The sequence below is a fragment of the Malaclemys terrapin genome, chromosome 2 (genome assembly GCF_027887155.1).
Source record: "Malaclemys terrapin pileata isolate rMalTer1 chromosome 2, rMalTer1.hap1, whole genome shotgun sequence".
In the NCBI taxonomy this organism is placed as follows: Eukaryota; Metazoa; Chordata; order Testudines; family Emydidae; genus Malaclemys; species Malaclemys terrapin.
Window position 1 is genome coordinate 61,953,623 of NC_071506.1, and position 20,675 is coordinate 61,974,297.

General features: G+C 35.6%; 1 protein-coding gene across 1 annotated transcript in view; it reads left to right on the top strand.

Annotated features, from left to right (window-relative positions):
• The window catches only part of LOC128831111 (cytochrome P450 7B1), a 193,316-nt gene that overhangs the window by 164,011 nt on the left and 8,630 nt on the right, over positions 1 to 20,675 (top strand). The window contains exons 2-5 of the mRNA XM_054017236.1: positions 4,492 to 4,628; positions 11,788 to 12,378; positions 12,824 to 13,030; positions 19,151 to 19,329. Of these exons, the coding sequence (XP_053873211.1) occupies positions 4,492 to 4,628; positions 11,788 to 12,378; positions 12,824 to 13,030; positions 19,151 to 19,329 (1,114 nt within the window). The remainder of the gene's footprint in view (positions 1 to 4,491; positions 4,629 to 11,787; positions 12,379 to 12,823; positions 13,031 to 19,150; positions 19,330 to 20,675) is intronic.

Consider the following 20,675-nt stretch of genomic DNA (forward strand, 5'->3'; position numbering starts at 1 on the left):
GTTGTTTAAATATTATGATAGAACCTGTGAATAACTGAAAACTGTTTTGACATGTTCATAATAGCTTTTGTTCTACATCTGTACCGATACATTGTCTTTTCTAAAAATTCAGCATAGCTTGCTTTTTACTTTGTGGTTACATTTAATACTTTGATGAGAAGTACTAGAGCAGGGAATTAACTTCTCTACCAAGAAATCAAATCAAGCTTGAAATCAGTAGCTTTAAATTTTTGGCAATGATGGTAAAGTGAAAAGGTCCTTCTTCATGACAAGCAATTTTATTAGACCTTTATCAGCAACTTCAATGAAAGTTGCTCAGAAGTATTCAGCTGAATCACTGGTATCCCATGGAGTGACACTTTCATGTGGGCTTTTTCAGTTGTTCTTTGTGCAGCAAGGGTTGTGTTAACACCAGATGCCAATCGCATACCACTGGTGGATTTGCAAGATTATAGGACAGGAAAAAAGATGAAGGTTAAACACAGGGCACAATAGAGATTACTTATGGTAATGAATTGTATAATTTTTCTAGACAGATCTGGATTAATGTTTATCCCAGGCAAGAGATTACTATATGTCTGATTCTGGTTGTAAACACATATTATTAAACAGAAGGTTTATGTTCATGAAATGCAACTATGAGTGTTAACGCACTTATGATTTATTATGTGCAAAGAGAAAAATTAACCTGTTCATCTGCTATACTAATAGATACACTATGGTTTTTGCATAAATTGGAGATGAATTATAGGCATCTGCTATCTTTAGAAAACAAATAACTCCTGAAATGGCAAAAATTCTTCTCTGTTAAAGCCAGACTACCCCATAGACTTTGATGGAGTTACAGCAGTGTAACTAAAAAAAGAATAGCCTTAGATATTTTTATATGGAAAAAATAGTTTTTGTACTGGAGATATCTGCTGGCAATATATAATAATGATACTTGCTAACTTTTGGATCTTTTTTTCTTTTTCAATGAAAAAACAGTATGTTCACATTCACAGAATATAGTGAATGGTGTCCCAAATTTGATTTCCCAAATTATTCAGTTATATTAACTGTAAAAAAAAATAGTATTTTGAGGACTTGCCACTTTCAATTTAAAAAAAAATAATTTGTATTTGTATTGATATTTAGCTATACTTCATATCATTTGCTTTTCAAGTCCACTGTCCTCCTCTGTTTTATAGACTCTCTGCTGGTGAGCATGCCTGTGACATAGGTGTGATCTTCACATTTTTAAAATAATATGTTGCCTTAGTTAAATAATTCACAGCTCATTCAATTATTTGATTTTTGGGTGACCAAAGGGGAAAAAATCTCTTAAAAGACAGTCAACACATTCCAAAACTTTGCTCCTTGCATTGAATAGATGCAATAACAATCTTGTAACCTAGTAATGAGGAACTATGTTGGCTTTCAGATAAAAAAAATGCAGTTTTTATAATCTGTGTATGCTATTTACAAACAGTACATGATAGCTAAATGTCTTTGCATAATGCTGTTTTAAATTCCCTCTCCATTTAATAGTTGTTGATAGTACTCATAGCCTGGTTTTCACTATCCTTCTTAACTAGTCTGTCTAATTATAGGTTACAATAAATTTATTTCTGATGTTTTATTTTTTAAACCCTACTTTCATATGCCTGATTAGTCCCATTGACTTCAGTGTGACTGCTCAGGTGAGTAAAGTTACCCATGGACACAAGCAGAATGAGCCCTTAAAGCTGTAATAAGAAAGTTGAAAAGGCCTGGGAATACTATAAATTACAAATTATGTTGACTGGATTAAACTATTATAACAATTGGGCTAGATCTGACTTGCCTTGTGCACTGTAACACAGAGATCACATCAATGCTAGTAAGTAGCTCTGATATATTGAATACAAACTTGGTTTTACTGATAAACTGGAAACTAAACAGTTCAAATTTGAATTTTTTGTTTTGTTTTTTTTAAAAGTCAGAGCAATGTAATTTTATTCTCTCAATGCTAAGAAGAAAATGCTTTAAACCATTTATATTTCTTATATACGTATATTAACAGCCCATTTGGGACAACCTAACTTTAGCTTTTATAATACATTTTGTAAAGGCTGCAAAAAGTGAATTATGAATTAGGAGTTGAAAGAAATAATTAAACAAATATTAAATGTTTCTAGAGGCTTGTATTATGGCTCTTTCAAATAGCTTTAAAACCAACCTATCATTCCTAGTCAATATGCAGTGTCAGATATATACCTGAAATCTTTATTACAGATGAGAACGGTTTAGGAAGCCCAAATCAGGTGTATTATACTGCTTAAAAGTTTGTGCAGTGAAGCATTATATTTTGGGAGCTTATAAAATATATATCGGGTTCTCTATTCCCTTTGCTATATGTCGGCAGACATCTATAAGTCATTAAGGTGACCTCCATCTTCCTAAGAGAAGTAAAGGTAAAAATGAAGACACATTTCTGTTATCAGTCTACTATGGGTCGTAAGTTGAACTACCGTTATATTTTCCTCTGAAATACGCATAGCCTTGACATGGTGTTTAACAGTGTTAAGCTTATTGCCGCTGAGCTAAACATGTCTGAAGCAAACGATGACCCTCACGTCTTTGTGATAGCAAAATGTCTCCCTGATGTGATCCCACAGACTTGGAGCATTAAGTTAATTTTCCCCTGGATTTCTGAGCTGCATCCTTTTTACCCCGCGGAAACCTTGTGAGGAATACAGCTTTTGACCGAATGACAGAGCATGGAGGGTGAAATTAGATGCATTAAATTAAAATATGACAAAAAGCCTATCTAAATATTTGTCACAATGTTACTTGTGCGGCGTAATGTCCAACCCAGGAAGTGAAAGCAGGCTATTGCTGGGACTTAATAGTCTGAAAAAAATATTGGTAAACCATCCAGATTCCTTACAGGCTTTGAGAGGATAATTGAGGGTATGGTGTAAGATGTCAGAGTTCCCGGTTTGGTGATCCCTCTATCTAATCTCAGATTAGTTCCTTTCCTGTTTTCATTTGAAATAGAATTAACCATTACAAAGTTGTCTTTGGTCCTTGGCCATTTTTGTGCCACTTGAACAAATAATGCTGGTACTGGCCGCTAGAGGTTCTAGGATACGTTTGTTGGTTAAGTAAAGTATAAAAGAGAAATACCCCGCACACACACACACCCCAAAAAAAGTCATAGTATCCAATGTATCTTTTTAGGCTACAAAAATTATTTTCCAGTTTGTCGTACAGCACTTGTGAAAGAAAAAAATATTATCCCAAGCTACTATATAAATAATTATTAGAAAAATGAGTGTGTTCGGTTAGTATTAAATGTAGGAAGAGATCAAGTCATATGGCTTATTTCATTCATGTGCATTCATCAAAACAAGAGGTTTTAATTTTTTTAAAGAGCTAAATATCGAAATGGCACATTTCTCTTTTCTTTTTGATTTTCTGTTATAACAGGCTATGGAAAAATAGGAGACTATGATAGGGTTAACCCTGCTGCACAAAAATCCATGCTGTGTATGACAGTAGTAAAGCTTGTGATCCCTTGATCTTTGATTAGATTCAAGCTAGTAAATATCTTATGATTAATCAGAATGAGTTGTTCTGCATGTAGTATAAGTCACCTTCACAGATGGGTTGTAGAATCAGTTGTTTGTGAATATTTGTTTTAATCCTTTCTAAAACAGACTTGCTTTATGTGCTCAAATCATATTCAGGCAACTAAATATCAGTACTAAGGGAGGAAACTTGCAGTTATGAATAGGATAGTAGGTCAGCATTAAAAAAGGAAAAAACTAACATAACTTAAAATGTCACTCTGCTATTGTTAAAATATAAGTGATACACAGAGTATGCTTCTCATAAGTTGGCGTATATAATTATATGGAAAAGCAGTTATAAACCATTCACATAAGTTGCTATCTTGCAGGTACAAGAACTGTAGAGACACACACACTAAAAAACTGTGTTAAGTATTTGGTCCTTATTATTATTATTCTGTTTTTAAAAAATGCTTAGTTAGAATTATAGCACTTTGGGGTGTAGGTAGAGTGTAAAAAATCTATAGGACTACCCTTTTCTATGGTATGTCAGCCTCCTAATTACTTAAATAATTGCCTTCTGATTTAGTTTACATTGACATGCAAAATACTGTGTGAGAGATCTCTTGCTATGACACTTTCATTACCACATCTCTAAGGATTTTCTATAGAATGTAGATTTCCATAGATCATATATAACGTTATGAGATTGATAGGAAGATATTGTGCTGTGTAGTAAAAGCACCTCAATTTCTGTCTTATTTCTCATAATCGCTACAGTGAGCCTTTTGTGCACAGAGGTGCGATTAGATTTAACCTGCCAACATATATGAAGAACTTTCTCTATAATACATTTTATATTGAGAGAATGATATATATAAAGGTTCATGTTATCAAATGTATATGAGTTGCTATCATGCAAAGTTAATCCCCTTTTCTCTAATGTTTTTAACAGGAGGACCGGAGAACCCCCGTTAATAAATGGTTGGATTCCTTTCATTGGGAAGGCCTTAACTTTTAGGAAAGATGCTTTCAAATTCTTGATATCTCAGCAACGAAAATTTGGAGATGTTTTCACTGTACACATTGCTGGTGAGAAGCATTTTACTATTTCTCTTGCCTTTTATGTCAATTAAATTAATTATTAACATTTTTATATTTTATTTAGAATTTTATTTATTGAAAAGCCTTTATCTGTACTTATGACAGGTCTAAGTTTTAGAGCCACATGACCAACGAAAATTACTTTGTAAATGAAATATTTTAATGTGTATTATATATAATCACAACTATAATTTTGTGTGTGTGTGTGTGTGTATATATATAGTGTGAGTTAGTATACGCACACATATTATGCCAGCACATATAATATAGGTAAACAGAATATTTATTGTAGATTGTGTTCTCTATAGAAGTGAGAACTAATATCATCTTAACATTGCACAGGAAAACATTACATCAAATTTAGAAAATATTCATAAAAATTGTACAGAATATATTTTTTACCCTCTCTACATCTGGGTTGACAGGAGCACTAGGAAATGAGTGACACACTGACTCATTGATACAATCAGGATTAGAACATGGAAACTTCCTGCCTAACCATAGGTCCTGACACTGGCATAATAATAGAGACTGAGATAATGATCTGAAATACAGTAACTTCAGCGCTTTATATCTTCTTAATTTTAGGCCTAATCCTGCTCTGGCTTACATTCACAAAAGTCACCTTGATTTCATTTGGAAACTTTGGGGTACAGGAATGCAGGATGGCCCCTAATGCTTTCTTTATATCTTTTAAAATGTGTAGGTAGATAGACTCAGTAATTTAGTGGGTTTTTTCTTCTCTAACTTCTGTGATCCTAGTTCAAATTAACAGTTTTACAGTAGCATGAATTAACACTGCTATAGTGGAAGCACTCTCATTTTTTCTACTATTCCCATATTTTTAGGGAGTTTCAGACCAAAGTGTGAACTTAATGAAGTCTGCTCTATAATCTCCCAGCAGCAGGGAAAGTTTTTATTTTTAGATATTTAAAATTTTAAATAAAAATCCAAGCCATTCTTCAACCAATTTCAAGTTATCAGGTTACAAACAGGATGCTCATTTTTGAAACTCTTTCTCCATGTAACCAAAAATTGCTTAATTTTTAGATGTGCAATTTTACAAGTTGTTAGTTTTATTACCTTAATTCATTCCTTTTGCTGTTTTGAAACTTAAAAGAAGTTCTTTCATTTAGAAAGGGACTACAGCACATGCACAGAAACTACTTTTGGTAAAATGTAATCTGTTCGTACTATTGTTAATATACTTTCATAATGTATAAAATAATGGCTGCTTCTGAATGCAGATTAATAATAATAACTCAAAGCAAGACAGCCGTTATGAATATACTAATAAAATTGGGTACAGTTGCACTTCAGAACTTGTGTGGGACATTTCTTTCTCTCTCCCTTTTTCATATTTTAATATAAGAAAAGGGTTAGTGTGTTAATTTGTTAAAGTGTTAAAATATGTGACTGAGACTTAAATTAACAAATCCCATCTCAGTGTGATGGTAAAAATTCTGCCTTTAATCCATCTTCTCATCCCTAGATATTGTACTAAGGGATTCATTGATTAATGCAATATGTGCTTAAAATAGTGAGGCAAATAGAGTGAGTTACACAACTAAATTTGTCATTATTTTGGAATATCCCAAGTTTTGTGAATTTATATCCATATATACTTTAACGTCACTTTTTATAATTCAATATTGAAAACATTGAATACTGAGATTTTACTAAAGAGAAATAGTAGCGAACCCTCGTTTGTTTTTATTTTGTTTGGGGTTTTTTTAAAGCTTAGTTAGTACTTCATATCATAACCTTAGATACCAAGACACACTGGATTTCATGATGTTTTAGTGATTTGACAAAGATGATGTTTGTGTGTGCAGCAAACAGAACTTCCCCTGTTTTATATGTACTATCATTACTTTACCCCCCTGGTGGGTGAATAAAGGTCTTGTCAAAAAATTCTATCAATATATATTGTTCTAATTATCAGTTCTCAAAGTAGTTCATTTGGAAAATGTGGAACGATGCTTGGAGTTTCTGGCATTGCCCCGTACCGGTAATGCGATTTCACTGATTGTACTTTCCCATGTGATGAGCAAATGATTGTCATTCCGAAAAGTCGCAAGGGACATGGATGTCATCTTAATAAAGAAATTAAAAAGCACATCTTTCTCTGAGAAACAATGTAAATTCCTGACCTGTCGCAGAAAATAGTTCTCTAATTGGTTTTGTGTGGTGGTGCAGCAGAATCGTTTTCCCTAAACGTCATACCGGCGAAGCACTACTGTACATCATTGTCAACAGTTCAGCAAAATCTTCCTAATAAGAGGACGATTACGTAAATGTGATAGTCTTTAAAAAAAGAGTTGTTTCTATATGATAGTACTTCCAAATCCAACCTTTTTACTTGATAAGGATCAAGAACAAATAGACAGCCAACTAGGTAAGAACTTTAAGACCCTTGAAAAGTCTTTTCATTGTTTTTCATGATAAGACTTTGTTTACTTTTACTGATACGTGATTAGGAACCATACCGGATGTTGTAGTAGTATATTTTTGACTAACCAATCTCAATTTTAAAGAAGAGAATCTACATCTTATAGTTGTTATATTAAGTACATTTAGCCTCTTTAAAAGCACTCCTAGTACATTTTAAAAAATTAATATACATATATACCATTAAAAAGCTTTTCAATCCAAAAATAGATGAAAAGTAATTTATCTTAACTATTTAAGCACTGAAGTCCATTGAAAATATTATTTTAATAACTTACATCATTATATATCATATGAAATGCTTGTCATTCATAATTAGCATTTAAAAGGGCCCAGAGTGCATTATTAGAATAATTTCTTAACTATCATACAAATACTGATTTATGTGCTAGGATTCACCAACAGTTGACAATTTTCATATCTTCTGCATCAATCTTTTGTTCTGAGGAGACTGTGTAAGCGGAACGGAGATATCTTAGGCATTCTCAGTAGTGGCTCTAATAAAACCTGAAGGATTGGAAAGAGAAGAACAGTCATGTCCACAGATGGAGAAGGAATCTGAAGGCTTTTACAGGAACGAGTGAAATATTCAGCTAATTTTACTTGTTTTTATGGTATTAAATAGAAGAGTTTACTCAGCTTACTAAGTTAGAAGGAATTTGAGCATGATTTTACTGTACAGACATGTCTTCTCAAATGGTTATGAAAAAGGATTTTTAGTGTCCACAGACGTTGTTGAACAGCTACAAAGGACTTTAAAATTGTCACAGTGGATTCAGTATAAATGGATTTAATATTTAAAGCCACTACTTTGGAGATCTTGTGGTCTGTTATCCTGCACTTTTTAGCAAATTTGGGAATTAGCTCCTACAGCTAGTCAGATGGAAGCTGTGGTGAGCACCAAAATTTTGGTTTCTTTGTTTATGGTATGGGTTCACTTCTGAGAGGTAGCTCCTGATGGTATCTGCAGTGTGGGGGCATTTGGGGGGCATGCCTATTAAAGTGCTGAATAATGACTCACAAATGTAGGAAGGCCTGCATTTGTTAGTGCCTGTTACCGCCAGTACATAGACATTGCTCTGTAGAAGTGAAAACAGAGCCCAATAGGGGAAATAAAATGATTTTTTAATTTTTTTTTGAGAGAGAGAGAGAGAGAGAGCTACTTAATTAGCCCATGCAAAAAAAAATTATAATCCTAATATTATTTACAATAACGTATAGTTGAAATCAACAAACTTTGATGATTGGTTTTAGATCCCAAAATGCTGCTGAGGGATTGTATGTAGATAGAGGAGCTATTTTTACATTATTATACCAGGTAATTGACAATATGTCACAGACACAAGGTGGGTGAGGTAATATCTTTTTACAGAAGTTGGTCCAGTTTAAGATATTACTTCACCCACTTTGTGTCTCAAATATCCTGGGACCAACATGGCCACAACACAGTACACAAATATGAATACACTGTTAAACAGGTATAGCTGCTATGTAGTTCTTCTATGTGCAAGTAGGACAGAAATCACTAAAAGTTCCAGTTGCTAGTAACACTTCAACAGTTTTATAGCCGCAACTAGTGACCTGTAGGTTTTGGTCTTTATTTAGAAAGAGATCTAAAATCTTAAGTTACTTGGGCATAGGTTCTATTGGAAGTACCTTAACAATTTGCACCATTTTTTTTTAAACCAGCAATTTTTGCCTTCTCTATATATGGGTTAAATATCTCTCATTAGAATTTTGTAAATATTGTAACAGAGTTTTTGTGTCATATATTCCTATAATTTGTTGACTTTTTGGCAATGATGTGGCCTGGAAGCTGAATTTGACTTTGCAAAAATGAATTATATTTTAGCATTTTTTTATCAGCTGGAAAATAAGACTAATAGAAATGTTCATCTGTGGCACCCCTTAATCATAGAAAATTCTGAGTGAAGTCTTTTCTTTCCAAAAGTTTGTAATTACACTAACATTGAATGAATGTTGTTTTAAGATTATTTATTAAAATGATGTTGTTTGCTTGAAGAATAATTTGCTTAGAATCATGTTGCTTATTTTTTTTAAATTATCAGAATTGATGTGCATTTGCTAAATGTCTGATTAAAGATCACAAAGAAACTCGTATTTTGCATGTGATATAAGCAGATGGTGCACAGATGGTTTAAATTAATATTAATTAAAAAATCTTAACTTAAAATTGTTTACCCTGTAAACTCAAAGTTGGAAAGCTAGCTAACTTCTTTAGGGTTAATAGCGCTCCAGTCTACTTATTAAAAATCATACCAAAGGTTTTTTATTTCCAGCCCTTGATCAGAAAGATAGTGGCCTCAGTAAAGGGTCTTGAGGAGAAAAGGTATAAGAACTGAAGTGGTGAAGAGTGCTGAAGGTTGGCAACACTCAGATCTCCAACAAAGATCTTGGGTATCCTGGAGTTAAAAAGTTAAAGAAGCGCTTATTCTGAGATCAAAAATGCATTCACGTCCTGCAATCTAGTAAGAGAGACCTCTTATCTAGTGATTGGAGCAAGGTCAGGAAGCTTCAGTACTGCTCCTGACACTGCAGTAGTCTGCCATGATTATTTTTAGACCAAGAAAGGAAGTAACTCTAAGATCCCAATGCCACATTGTTTAATTAGGAAATTACATTATAGTAAAACAAACAAAGAGTAACTTAAAAACACTCAAAAATGTTTCTTTGACAAAGACCTTGGACAGAATTCTACCTTGATATGTGTTTTGTGCAACCCCTTGATTCCAACAGGAATATAAGAGTCCAATATGTACTCATAATTACCACACCATGGTATATGTATTCACAGTCAAAACAGAAAATAACTATGGACTCTCACATACCACTATATGTTACCGAGGAGTAATTGCTGACTTTTAAATAGTGGCTACTTTATGTACACAGAGCCAAATTCTGTCCTCAATTACACATGTTCAGCTCCCATTAAAGTCAAAAGGAGTTTCACCCATTCAGCAGGGCAGAATTAGGACTCAGATCTTGTAAGGATTGTTCCTTTTCTTCTTTTATAGTGTGGATATTTCACTGAATATATGTACATTTTAATGAATTTTTTTTTCTAATATATGCACAAGTTAAGACTCACAAACCTTTACTGTAAATTTAAACTTAGCATGGGCCCAGCTATAGTAAATTCAGAATTAATTTTATTTTGGGAGCATTATTTTTTTTGATCCCTGACAAATGACCAGCAGTTTGACTTACCAGAATCTCTTTACTAGTAATTGACTTTATGGGGAAAGAAGCTACAAAATTAACCCTAAAAACATCTCACACAGAAAAATAAATGGAACATTTTAAAAGGAAGTAAAAATTAATGTGAATTCTCTCTGTAATGTTGCTGTCAGGTCAGCACTATCTCTTCTGATTACGAATGTAAGAAAGGGTGATAGAGTATGTTGTTAGTGCATTCTGATGCGATAATATTGGGTTCTCTTTCTTTGGGGTTAGCTTAAAATCAAGATAGGATAGCATACTTCCAAAAATACTTTTCCATTGTTTTAAAATGATGGTATATTGCACAGCAAACTTTTTTTTTTTTAAATAAACCATCAGGTTATAATTTGTTGATACTATAATAAAGCTGCATCATCCTGTTAAATTTTAAAAAGTCAGGAAAACATGGAAGAAGTAAACAAGACTGAAAAGGTATTTTAGTTGTCATGTTTTCTTTGGGCTATGGGAAACCTCATGGGCCCTGATCCTACAATAGACTTCCATGTAGATGGACCCCTGTGTTCATGGTAACCCCCATTGATTTCAGTGGGCTCTATATAATCATAGAAATGTAGGTCATCTAGTCCAGAAGCCATCTAGTTCAGCCCACTACACTGAGGCAGGACCAAGTATATGCCGGAAGGTGTGCAGAGCTCATTGTAAAATTGAAGCCTTGGTTGTTGGGACTAACCTGGTCCACATAATTTATTCTCTTCTGCTTGAAGATGTATAATTTTCAAAGTGCTTTTGAAAAGCATAATAAAGCTATATTGTATTTTTCATGAGTTTTGCCAAGTTAGTAAATGATTCATATGACTCCGAAGTACCATGATTATGTCACCCTCTACTGTTGTCAAAACAATAGCTCAATCTACACTTGACCTCCCTCATTCTAGTCTACTACAAAAATAAAGTCTCTGACTTTTTTAAAAAACTAATTATTGTAATTTTTCTCTCTCTCTCTCTTTTTACAACTAACTTTTGAAGATTTCTATGTGCTTATCACTTGAAACGCTTGGGGGGAATGGCTTAAATCAGTGATTCCCAAACCTGTTCTGCCGCTTGTGCAGGGAAAGCCCCTGGCAGGCCGGGCCGGTTTGTTTACCTGCCCCGTCCGCAGGTTCGGCCAATCGTGGCTCCCAGTGGCCGCAGTTTGCTGCTCCAGGCCAATGGGAGCTGCTGGAAGCGGCATGGGCTGAGGGACGTACTGGCCGTCGCTTCCAGCAGCTCCCATTGGCCTGGAGCAGCGAACCGCGGCCACTGGGAGCCGCGATTGGCCGAACTTGCGGACACGGCAGGTAAACAAACCGGCCCGGCCCACCAGGGGCTTTCCCTGCACAAGCGGCGGAACAAGTTTGGGAACCACTGGCTTAAATTAACATTGAATATTATTAATAATAGTAGTAGTATCACAAAAGTACTGATCTGTATATGTGGTTCTTTTTCTTCTGTTCAGGTAGATATATTACCTTTATCATGGACCCATTCCAGTATGTTTATGTGATCAGAAATAGCAAGCAACTTGAATTTTATGAATTTGCTGATAAAATGGCATCAAAAACTTTTGGCTATCCCTCTTTGTCAAATTTCCCAAACCTAAACGAAAATCTGCATCGAATTTACCAATATCTGCAAGGCAAGCCTTTGGACATAATTTCTGACCACATGATGAAAAATCTCCAGCATATATTTGAATGGAAATGCTCACAAGCAACAGATTGGAAAACAGAAAAAATGTACAAGTTCTGCAGCTTTCTAATGTTTGAAGCCAGTTTTATAACACTATATGGAAGAGATCCTGCTGCAGATGGCCACAATGTTATTAGTGAAATCAGAGACAAATTTACCAAGTTTGATGCCAACTTTCCCTATTTAGCTGCAAACATACCAATTGAGTTGCTAGGAGTTACCAAGAAGATTCGGAAGGAGCTTATACATCATTTTTTACTTCGGAACATGGCAAAATGGATGGGAGGGTCAGAAGTGATCCAAGCCAGAAAAGATACATTAGAGAAATATGAGCTGCTCCAAGATTATGACAAAGCAGGTAGGAAACTTATGAATGATTGCTTGTCTAAAATAAAATAATTTACTATAGACCTTTGAAATAAAAAGGCAAAATGGCGACCTTGAAATTTTTTATGTTCTTTCTAATTGGCTAATGATAAAATATTTTACTCTGAAACAACCATCTATGATAATTGATTTTTTTTTTTTTTTTGGCTGAGGTGGTAAAACAAGATACTTAATGGTGATAATGAGAGAGATTATAACTGAGCAGCATTTACTTCCCTTCTCTTCTTCCCCCCCCCCATTACATTTCAAACTATTCTCATTAAGCAGAAAATTAGACTTCAGAAGCCTATTGGTCCTCATTAGCATTCACTGATCCTTGGCTGGGTCTGTGTCCTAACATCTTTTAATTAGCACACTGCAAATCTAATCAGTGTAATAAACGCTATTAATCTTCCTTTTCACTTATTTTCTCCCAGCACATCATTTTGCCTTCCTGTGGGCCTCTGTGGGAAACACGATTCCAGCTACATTCTGGGCCATGTATTATCTTCTGCGGCACCCAGAAGCTCTTGCAGTGGTGCGTGACGAAATTGACCATTTGCTGCAGTCAACAGGTCAAAAGAAAGGGCCTGGATATACCATCCACCTCACCAGAGAACAATTGGACAACCTGGTCTACCTAGGTAATTTATTTTTATCTGTTGTAAAGAAAAGAGGGTATCTTTCTGCAAACTCAGTTTATCACTCATTTCTGTTTACTGAGAAGGTGGAGGACACAGCTGCTTAATTGACATAATAACACCCATTTACATCAATTATAAATTATGTAGTTTATAGCTGTAGATACTCTCATTGCATGTAAACATTAAAGCCTAGGTAATTAACTATGCAAAGTATGCAAAAGGCTAAATCGAAGCTTTGCAATTATTTGAAAAAAGTTTATATGCCTATTAAGTTGTTTGATTCTGAGCATCTGCCGAAGTGCTAATGCATTTCAGATACTTCTGTAGTGTATTGCCAAGAAAGACCCTTTCCTGAACGGAATAAAAGTAGTTAGGAAAATCAATTTGTGCTCAAAATGTAGTTTACTATTTCCAAAACCAGTTTTATCTTGTTTTGTTTTAAAGTAACCTCAGATGTGTGACTCCTAACCAAACACAAGTAGACGCATCTTTGCAAATGAGATCCAATATTTTTAGTAATAAAAATGAATAAAACCTTGAAATAATATGGAGAATCTTAAGGGATAGGTAAGAAATTACAGAGTTTTCTAGGTCGCTGATTCAAATGTGAACCATGTTAGTAGACATAGAAAATTGTTTCCATTTAGTGACTGGATTGGCCTTTGTAATGAGTTGATGGTCTCTGTTCATTTCCTAATGCACAAACACCTGCAGCACAAAGCTAATGGGGTTGATTTTCAGAGCGACAAATGGCAGTCAGGCACCTGACTCTTAGGCCACTGAAAATGTCTACCATATCCTTTGACACAAGGCTCCATTGTCACCAGTTGGTTATAGCATGGACAATCACTGAAGGAGAACATAGAGACTGAAGTTCTATTGAAGTTAATGGAACCACTTGTGTGCTTGAAACTGAGCATGTGCTTAACTGCCTACTGGATCAGTGCCTGAATTGCTTTTCCATCCCTTGAAGAGATCCCTTCAGGTTAGTGCTGAGACACATTAGCAAAGAAAGATGGGAAGAGTTTTCATTCTTTACTCACACTGTACTTGTTTTGCAAATAATAGAAGCCTCTATTCTCCAGGGCTGTCTTATCTGGCAAGTGTCACAAACCCTTACATTCACTTCTTAAAACTGAGTTGATTATCATAGAACAAATGTAAAACTGAGTTTGTTTTTTCCCCACCTTTTTGGTACAGGCTGATACGGTCATCCAACTGTATATAAGAAAGTTGGCTTCATTACAGAGTCACTGAAGTCTGTTGGTGAAGATTTACTTTTATAAATTGATAAAGAACATTTTTGATGTAGAGGAGATGGACAATGTTACTTTGAATGAATGTCCATGAACTACATGACTTTCCAAGCATGTAATCTATGTTGTTTGGGAACATGAGTAGAGCTACGTCATACCAAGGTTAATAGATGGAAAAAGTTACCCGGGAAAGAATGAAAAAGTTTAAATGCGGTCAAAAGACAACTTATTGTGTGTTTGGAAGAGGAGACTGGGTGGTATGGTGAAAAAACAGGAAGACTGGATGAAAGAAAATGTGAAAAGGATAATAAGCATGTTGGGCCAGACGGCCTTATCCTGAACTTAAAACGTCTGTCCTTATTGTATGTTTAGCTTTTTAAAAATTAAATAGTTTTGTAAAGTAACTATTTCATGATTTGCACCCAGTGCCATTAAGTATCAAACCAATTTAAGTACCTCACTAAAACCATCTGAAGCAAAAAGTTCAAAAACATTAAATATATCATCCAAACTGATGTTCTTTGAAACCTTCCAGTACCTTAGTACCAGTCAATTTATATGTTTGGGTGGAAGTGAGGGCAGCAGATTCTGCCTTGGACATTTTTGTAACAAGTTTGATAAATTTTCTGATCTGATGAAGATGAATGTTGTATGAACAGAAGCCAGCTTTCAGTTCTTCTTTCACTTTAGTCATAAAGGAACAGATACAGTCCCACAAAACAATAAAAAAAGAGAAAAACCCACCTACAGCTAGGTGCATTAAATAAATGCTTTAATGAAAAGTGACTCTAGGCTAATAATACATTGGGAAGAATGTGGGGCTGATCCTGCACTGCTTGCACACCCAAAATTCCCAGCTGCTACACTGACAGTTTTGAGTACATAAAGAAAGCAGGATCAAGCCCCATCTATACATTTAAAGCATTCTAACCATAGCATCTGAGAACAAGTTTTTCCCTTTTCATCTCACCCTTTAACCCAGTGCATACAGAATCGGTAATTCATCCCTCTGTCCCGACATGAGTAAGATAGACCGTGTGGGATTCTTGTATGTGTATCACCTTGTCATCTTACGCTTGTTACTCTTTTCCTGTTCTAAATGTTCTGATTCCTGCACCCCTGTTTTGTCTTACTATAGCTATAAGGACCTTTGATTCCTCATAGTTTGGAGAAGAAGAATAGTCAAGATCTGTCAAAAGAAACATCATCTTTGTTGTGGTCAAATTTTCTGGTCTAGGGAACAGTATGGCTTGACTGACTTCTGAATCCATCATTTAGACTTCTATAAAAACTAAGACCTGTCACCAAATCACAGGCCTGATTTTTTTCCCCCCAGCTATTTCTGGAACAGCACAGTTTCCTTTTTGTCCTGACTTCTCCAGGAACCAGAATGTGCTTATTTGTATGTGCAGAGTAACATACATTATTAGTCATTATGACTCACAATGGAGCTCTAATATATAGTAAACAATAATGGTATTTAGCGCACATTTTGTTCCAGCCATGTTTTCTTTATTTTGTTTATTTTATAATTTTACATTAATTCATATTGTGAAGTACTCTTGCCCCATGACATTGCTGAATTCCAGATATTTGTTTCTAAAGGACAACTGCTTGAAAAATAATTGTATGTATATGAAAAGGTAGAAAAATTTTAAGTAGCTGCAATGCAAGTGTTAAGCATGAAAAAATGTTGCTGACATTTGAAAAAATAAATATATTCCCTAGTATGTGCTGGTCAGTACTGCTCAGTTCTTAGTAAGCCACAGATACACTTGTTTCAGACATTATCATTTATGTTGGCACACTATAATTCATGATGTAAATTATCACCAAAAATATTTGCATACTCAATAGCTATTTTTCTATAATACACTCTAATAATTATAGTGCCCTATTACCTGCTAAATGTTAGTATAAAATTAACAATCCATTATGCACAATAAGTTTTATAAAACATTTACAGATAGAGATCATGTTTAATTAAAATTAACTTGCATATGAAAGCCAAATGCACTAATGATTCGCAATGACCTTTTATTACCTGCAGTCCCTTGTTTTGGCTGGATGATTGACAGCTTGCTGTTTGGCTACCATGTTGTATTTCAGCTGACAAGACTTTTCATTTTAACTCAATTTGCCTGCCTATCACAAGCTGGTGGCAGGCCAGGCTCAAGTCACCCAGCTTTGCCTCAGCAGCTTGCTCTATTTCTCATTAGTACGCATTTATTCAGTGGAAATTGGAAGACAAATGCTTGAAGGCATGTGAACTAAGTATAGCAAATTAGGTTTAAAGACTGAATATTTATAAGTATATTGAAACAGTTTTTTTAAAAAAATCTAGAATGAATTGAGAGCTGAGTGCTAGCTTTGGTATAAGAGAAATGAAGACAGAAGTGGGAGGGTTCTAAGAATAACAATACTATGAGATGTCTCTCTCTTTATAGAAAATATGTAAAATCGCTCTGACAACACCTTATCAACTAACAGCCTGGCTTCCCCTTTATGTAGCGCTTGTACAATGAAGTTTAGCATCTCGTGTGTGTAAGAAGGGAAAAAAATGAGGGTCATGTTCATTTGCTGCTTGGTTATCCCTTGGTATGCTTTAAATTGCCTTGTTTGTTCGGCACTAGCATAGAAACAGATGTTGCTCTACCGTGCTGGATAATTTACTGTACCTCATGGTGCAGAATGGAAGGCCTCCCAAGCTACCCAGCTGGTCTGTCAGTAGCACTGGCTGGTGTCTGCTGAACTATGACAACTGCAAGTAAAGGCTGCAATTTTATTGTGCAGTTGTCATTCTTCTCAATGTATAGCTCCAGCATTCATACGGGGTTGTGGAAGGCTGAGTGTCTATTTTTTAATGTTAGACTGCAAACCCATCTAAGCTCCATTCTCCTTTGTTGATCATAATGTGACTCATTACTTTTGTCATCTAATGATCATCGGCATGATCGCTCAGAGCTAGAGCCAAGCTCGCCTTCCACACATAACTGGTACTGGAAGGTAAAACAGATTTGTCATTTACGATCTGACCGCTAAGCCACACTTTGTGCTCCATTATTGTGATTAACTTCTGCATAAGATATGCTTGCCCAATTGTCATTTGTGATACTGCAATGAGCACAGACTGCCATGCTTCCTGGGAGAATGTCAACCAATAGGATGTGACCGTGTAGCTCATGATGTTAAATGTAAACCTGCTATTTCACAGCAGCAGGTCAATAATTATTTTGCTTTTCTTTTTTTCCTCCTTATTTGATTTCTTGGGTGAACAGTGTTGCTGCATATGTCAGCTACCATTTTCATATTGTAGACTAAAGTGGTGTTATCAGCTTCATTTTTCCAAGGATGGAGACAGCACAAGAGTGGAGGCTGGACCTTTTCTTTGTACCGTGTAAAGTTTTGTTGCCAGAGCGCTGCCAGTTGAAATCTATCGTGTCAGGTGCCTTGTGGCTATCCACAGTAGAGGCCATATTCTGGAACCAGAGTTCTTTTCTGGCTTCGTCACCAACAAGCCGATTTGACTCTGCCTGATTATAGTAACGAAGGCAGTCCAAAAGAATATGCACAGACTCACTGTGCGTCACATTGAATCACAGCGCTGGCCACACAAAGCTGACCGCAGCCTCATTTCTTTAGACAAATGCACGCTTAAGGAAAAACCTCCTGCGAGAAAGCATCCAAGGCCGCTTTATTTGCTATGCATGCTACACCAGATTTAATTTTTAGTGAAAGAACGTTTGTTATTATCTTTTTCAGATGTATCTATGCTGTGTAGCTACTGTCTCTAATAAACTAACCTTTGGGTGCAGGGATTATGGTGCCACGCTAGACACTTAGAGGAGGTTTATTTTATAATACAGAGCATTAATACGGTCATAAATGTATTATCATGTGAAACTGAAACTCTATTTTAGGCTATTTTTCACACTGATGATTAGAAGGAATCAAGTCGCATATTACAGCACCCATAAATGCTGGTGGAAAAATAGTCAGTTTTGATTACAAAGTGAGAGATGCAGCACTAGACAGGAGCTACATGCTGATATGCATGCTATCAGAATGATTTATGCAAATTATGCATATTATTCCCAAAGGAATTCCTCCTCAAACTGCCAGGATAAATTGCCGGAAATTAGCCATAAAATCTGTCGTGCTAGGAGCAAAAGGTGAAGGCCACTGGGAAAGCAAGGACATTCAGCTTCTGGAGCCTTCCAGGATATGATGATGTTAGGAATCTTGTTTGCCATAATACCGAGAAGAATGTTTTTTCTCATGATTCAATAAAAGAATTTTCTCTCCTAAAATTGCCAAGCAAATTGTTTACATTCACTCTGAAAATAATCGAAATCAGAGTTTGGCAGCATATCTTGTTGGATATTAAAAAATGCCTCAAAATACCTCAAAATTACTACATTATTAACAAGTTAAATGATTTTTCTCACAGTCCTTCTATTACAACCGACGGCTTTTGAAAGGCAGGCTAAATAGTCCTTTCAATGCTTTGACTGGTATTTACTCCAAAATATATGTAAATGCATAAAGCATTCATCTCTTTCAATTGTGTTGTTTTCAGCATGATGCCTGAATAACGGCTTTCCACCCAAAATTCACTACTGCCTAAAGCCTACAAGATGCCTCAGAACCATCAGTGAGAATTACATCTAAAGGTTCAGAATTGCAGCTTTTCCCCCCAACCCCTCCGGGATAGTTTGTTACCTCCTCGTAGTATCTAGCATGATTGGGGATTTTTTTAGCCTGCCCTACTGAACTTGTAGCGATCCAGCAGCTGTAGCCATGTATAACTTCCAATCATCTTCCATATTTTAATGTTTTTCCTTCCCTCTTTGTTTAAATTCAGAGAGTGCTTTAAACGAGAGTTTACGAATGTGCTCGTCTTCCATGAACATTCGGATCAGCCAAGAGGATTATATTCTCAAGCTTGGAGGAAATCAGGAAGTCAGTTTGAGGAAAGGAGACTGGATCGCTCTTTACCCTCAAATTTTGCACATGGACCCTGAGGTCTATGAAGATCCTGAGGTAAAACATTCAGCTGGTGCTACTCATCATACTTCAGGCACATTGCAGCAGCCGTGCTTTTGGTGATAGTTTTTTACTGCTGTTCCTTCTTGTGGAACAAATCTTCCTACTTTCAAATGTATTTTCTAGGGCCCTGTAGGTCAAAGGATTCATGGCCTGAAGAGAGAAATATGGTGATGAGACTGACTGCTACTGCTTTCAAAGGAATTGACAATTGCACATTGACTACCATAAACTTTAGGCTAAATGTGGGTTTTGTTTGGCAGTGGATCATTTGATACCCAAGAAGGGCTGAATAATAGAAGGTGCTTTAAATAGCAAATAATGTGGATCATTTAACTAAGTGCCCCCAAAGCATCATTGACTCTCCAAAGCCCTATAATAGCAGTGTCTTACTTGAGCCATATGCTTTTTCACCTCTCTTCATAGGGATTCACCCCTTTTTGGTCAATTAGTATGATGTTGTGAACTTGAGATTGTAAAGCTGTTGCTCTGCAGTGAAGCTCTGAGGGTAATTGTGTCATCTCCTTATATTTTTTTCTGAAGCTAGAGTTAATGAATATCAAAGACTGGAAATTAATCCACCCTGGCTCAGCCTTAATACGACTTCAGAAGTTCACCACCTGCATGCAAATTGAATAGTCATACTCTTGCATAGATTTTACTGAAGGATTGTTGTTGCTAGTTCGGTGTGCTGTATAGGAAGTGAGATTTTACAAAGCAAGACCAGTCAATGCCAACTGCATCTTACAGAGGTGGCAGTTTATAACTAAATCATTTCTCCTTACCTGCCCCCTCATTTTCTAAGCAAGTGGTTGTTTATCGATCCTTCTCGTTTAAACACTTGTTAAGACAGTTGCAGATATATACCAAATCATAGTTCAGCTTCAGAAGGGAAATTAGATTTGTTTACACATTTTTAGAAGATGATTGTTTGGATAAAACACACAACGAGTTTAAGAATAAAAACGCGTTTATCAGGTTGCAGGAAAAGAGCCAGATTCTGATGTCCTTATTCACATTGAATAGTATTGTACTCTACAAGTAGTCCTATTGAAGTCAGTGGGACTCGTTTTGAAGTGTAAGGTGCGACTCAACATAATTGAGGCTGTTTGAAGGCTGGCCAGAAGAAGAAATTATAAATGGAAGTACTGCTACATATATGAACACAATATCTAATTTCTTAGTAAAAACCAACTATCTGTCCATATACAAAAAAGGAAAACTCTATGTATAAAATTTGTAGCTGAGCATTTCTTGAAGTCTCCCTTACTAAGTAATTGTCCGAATGCGATACCATGTTTCCATAGATGGAGGATATTTTCTCAATATCAAATCTGCTCAGC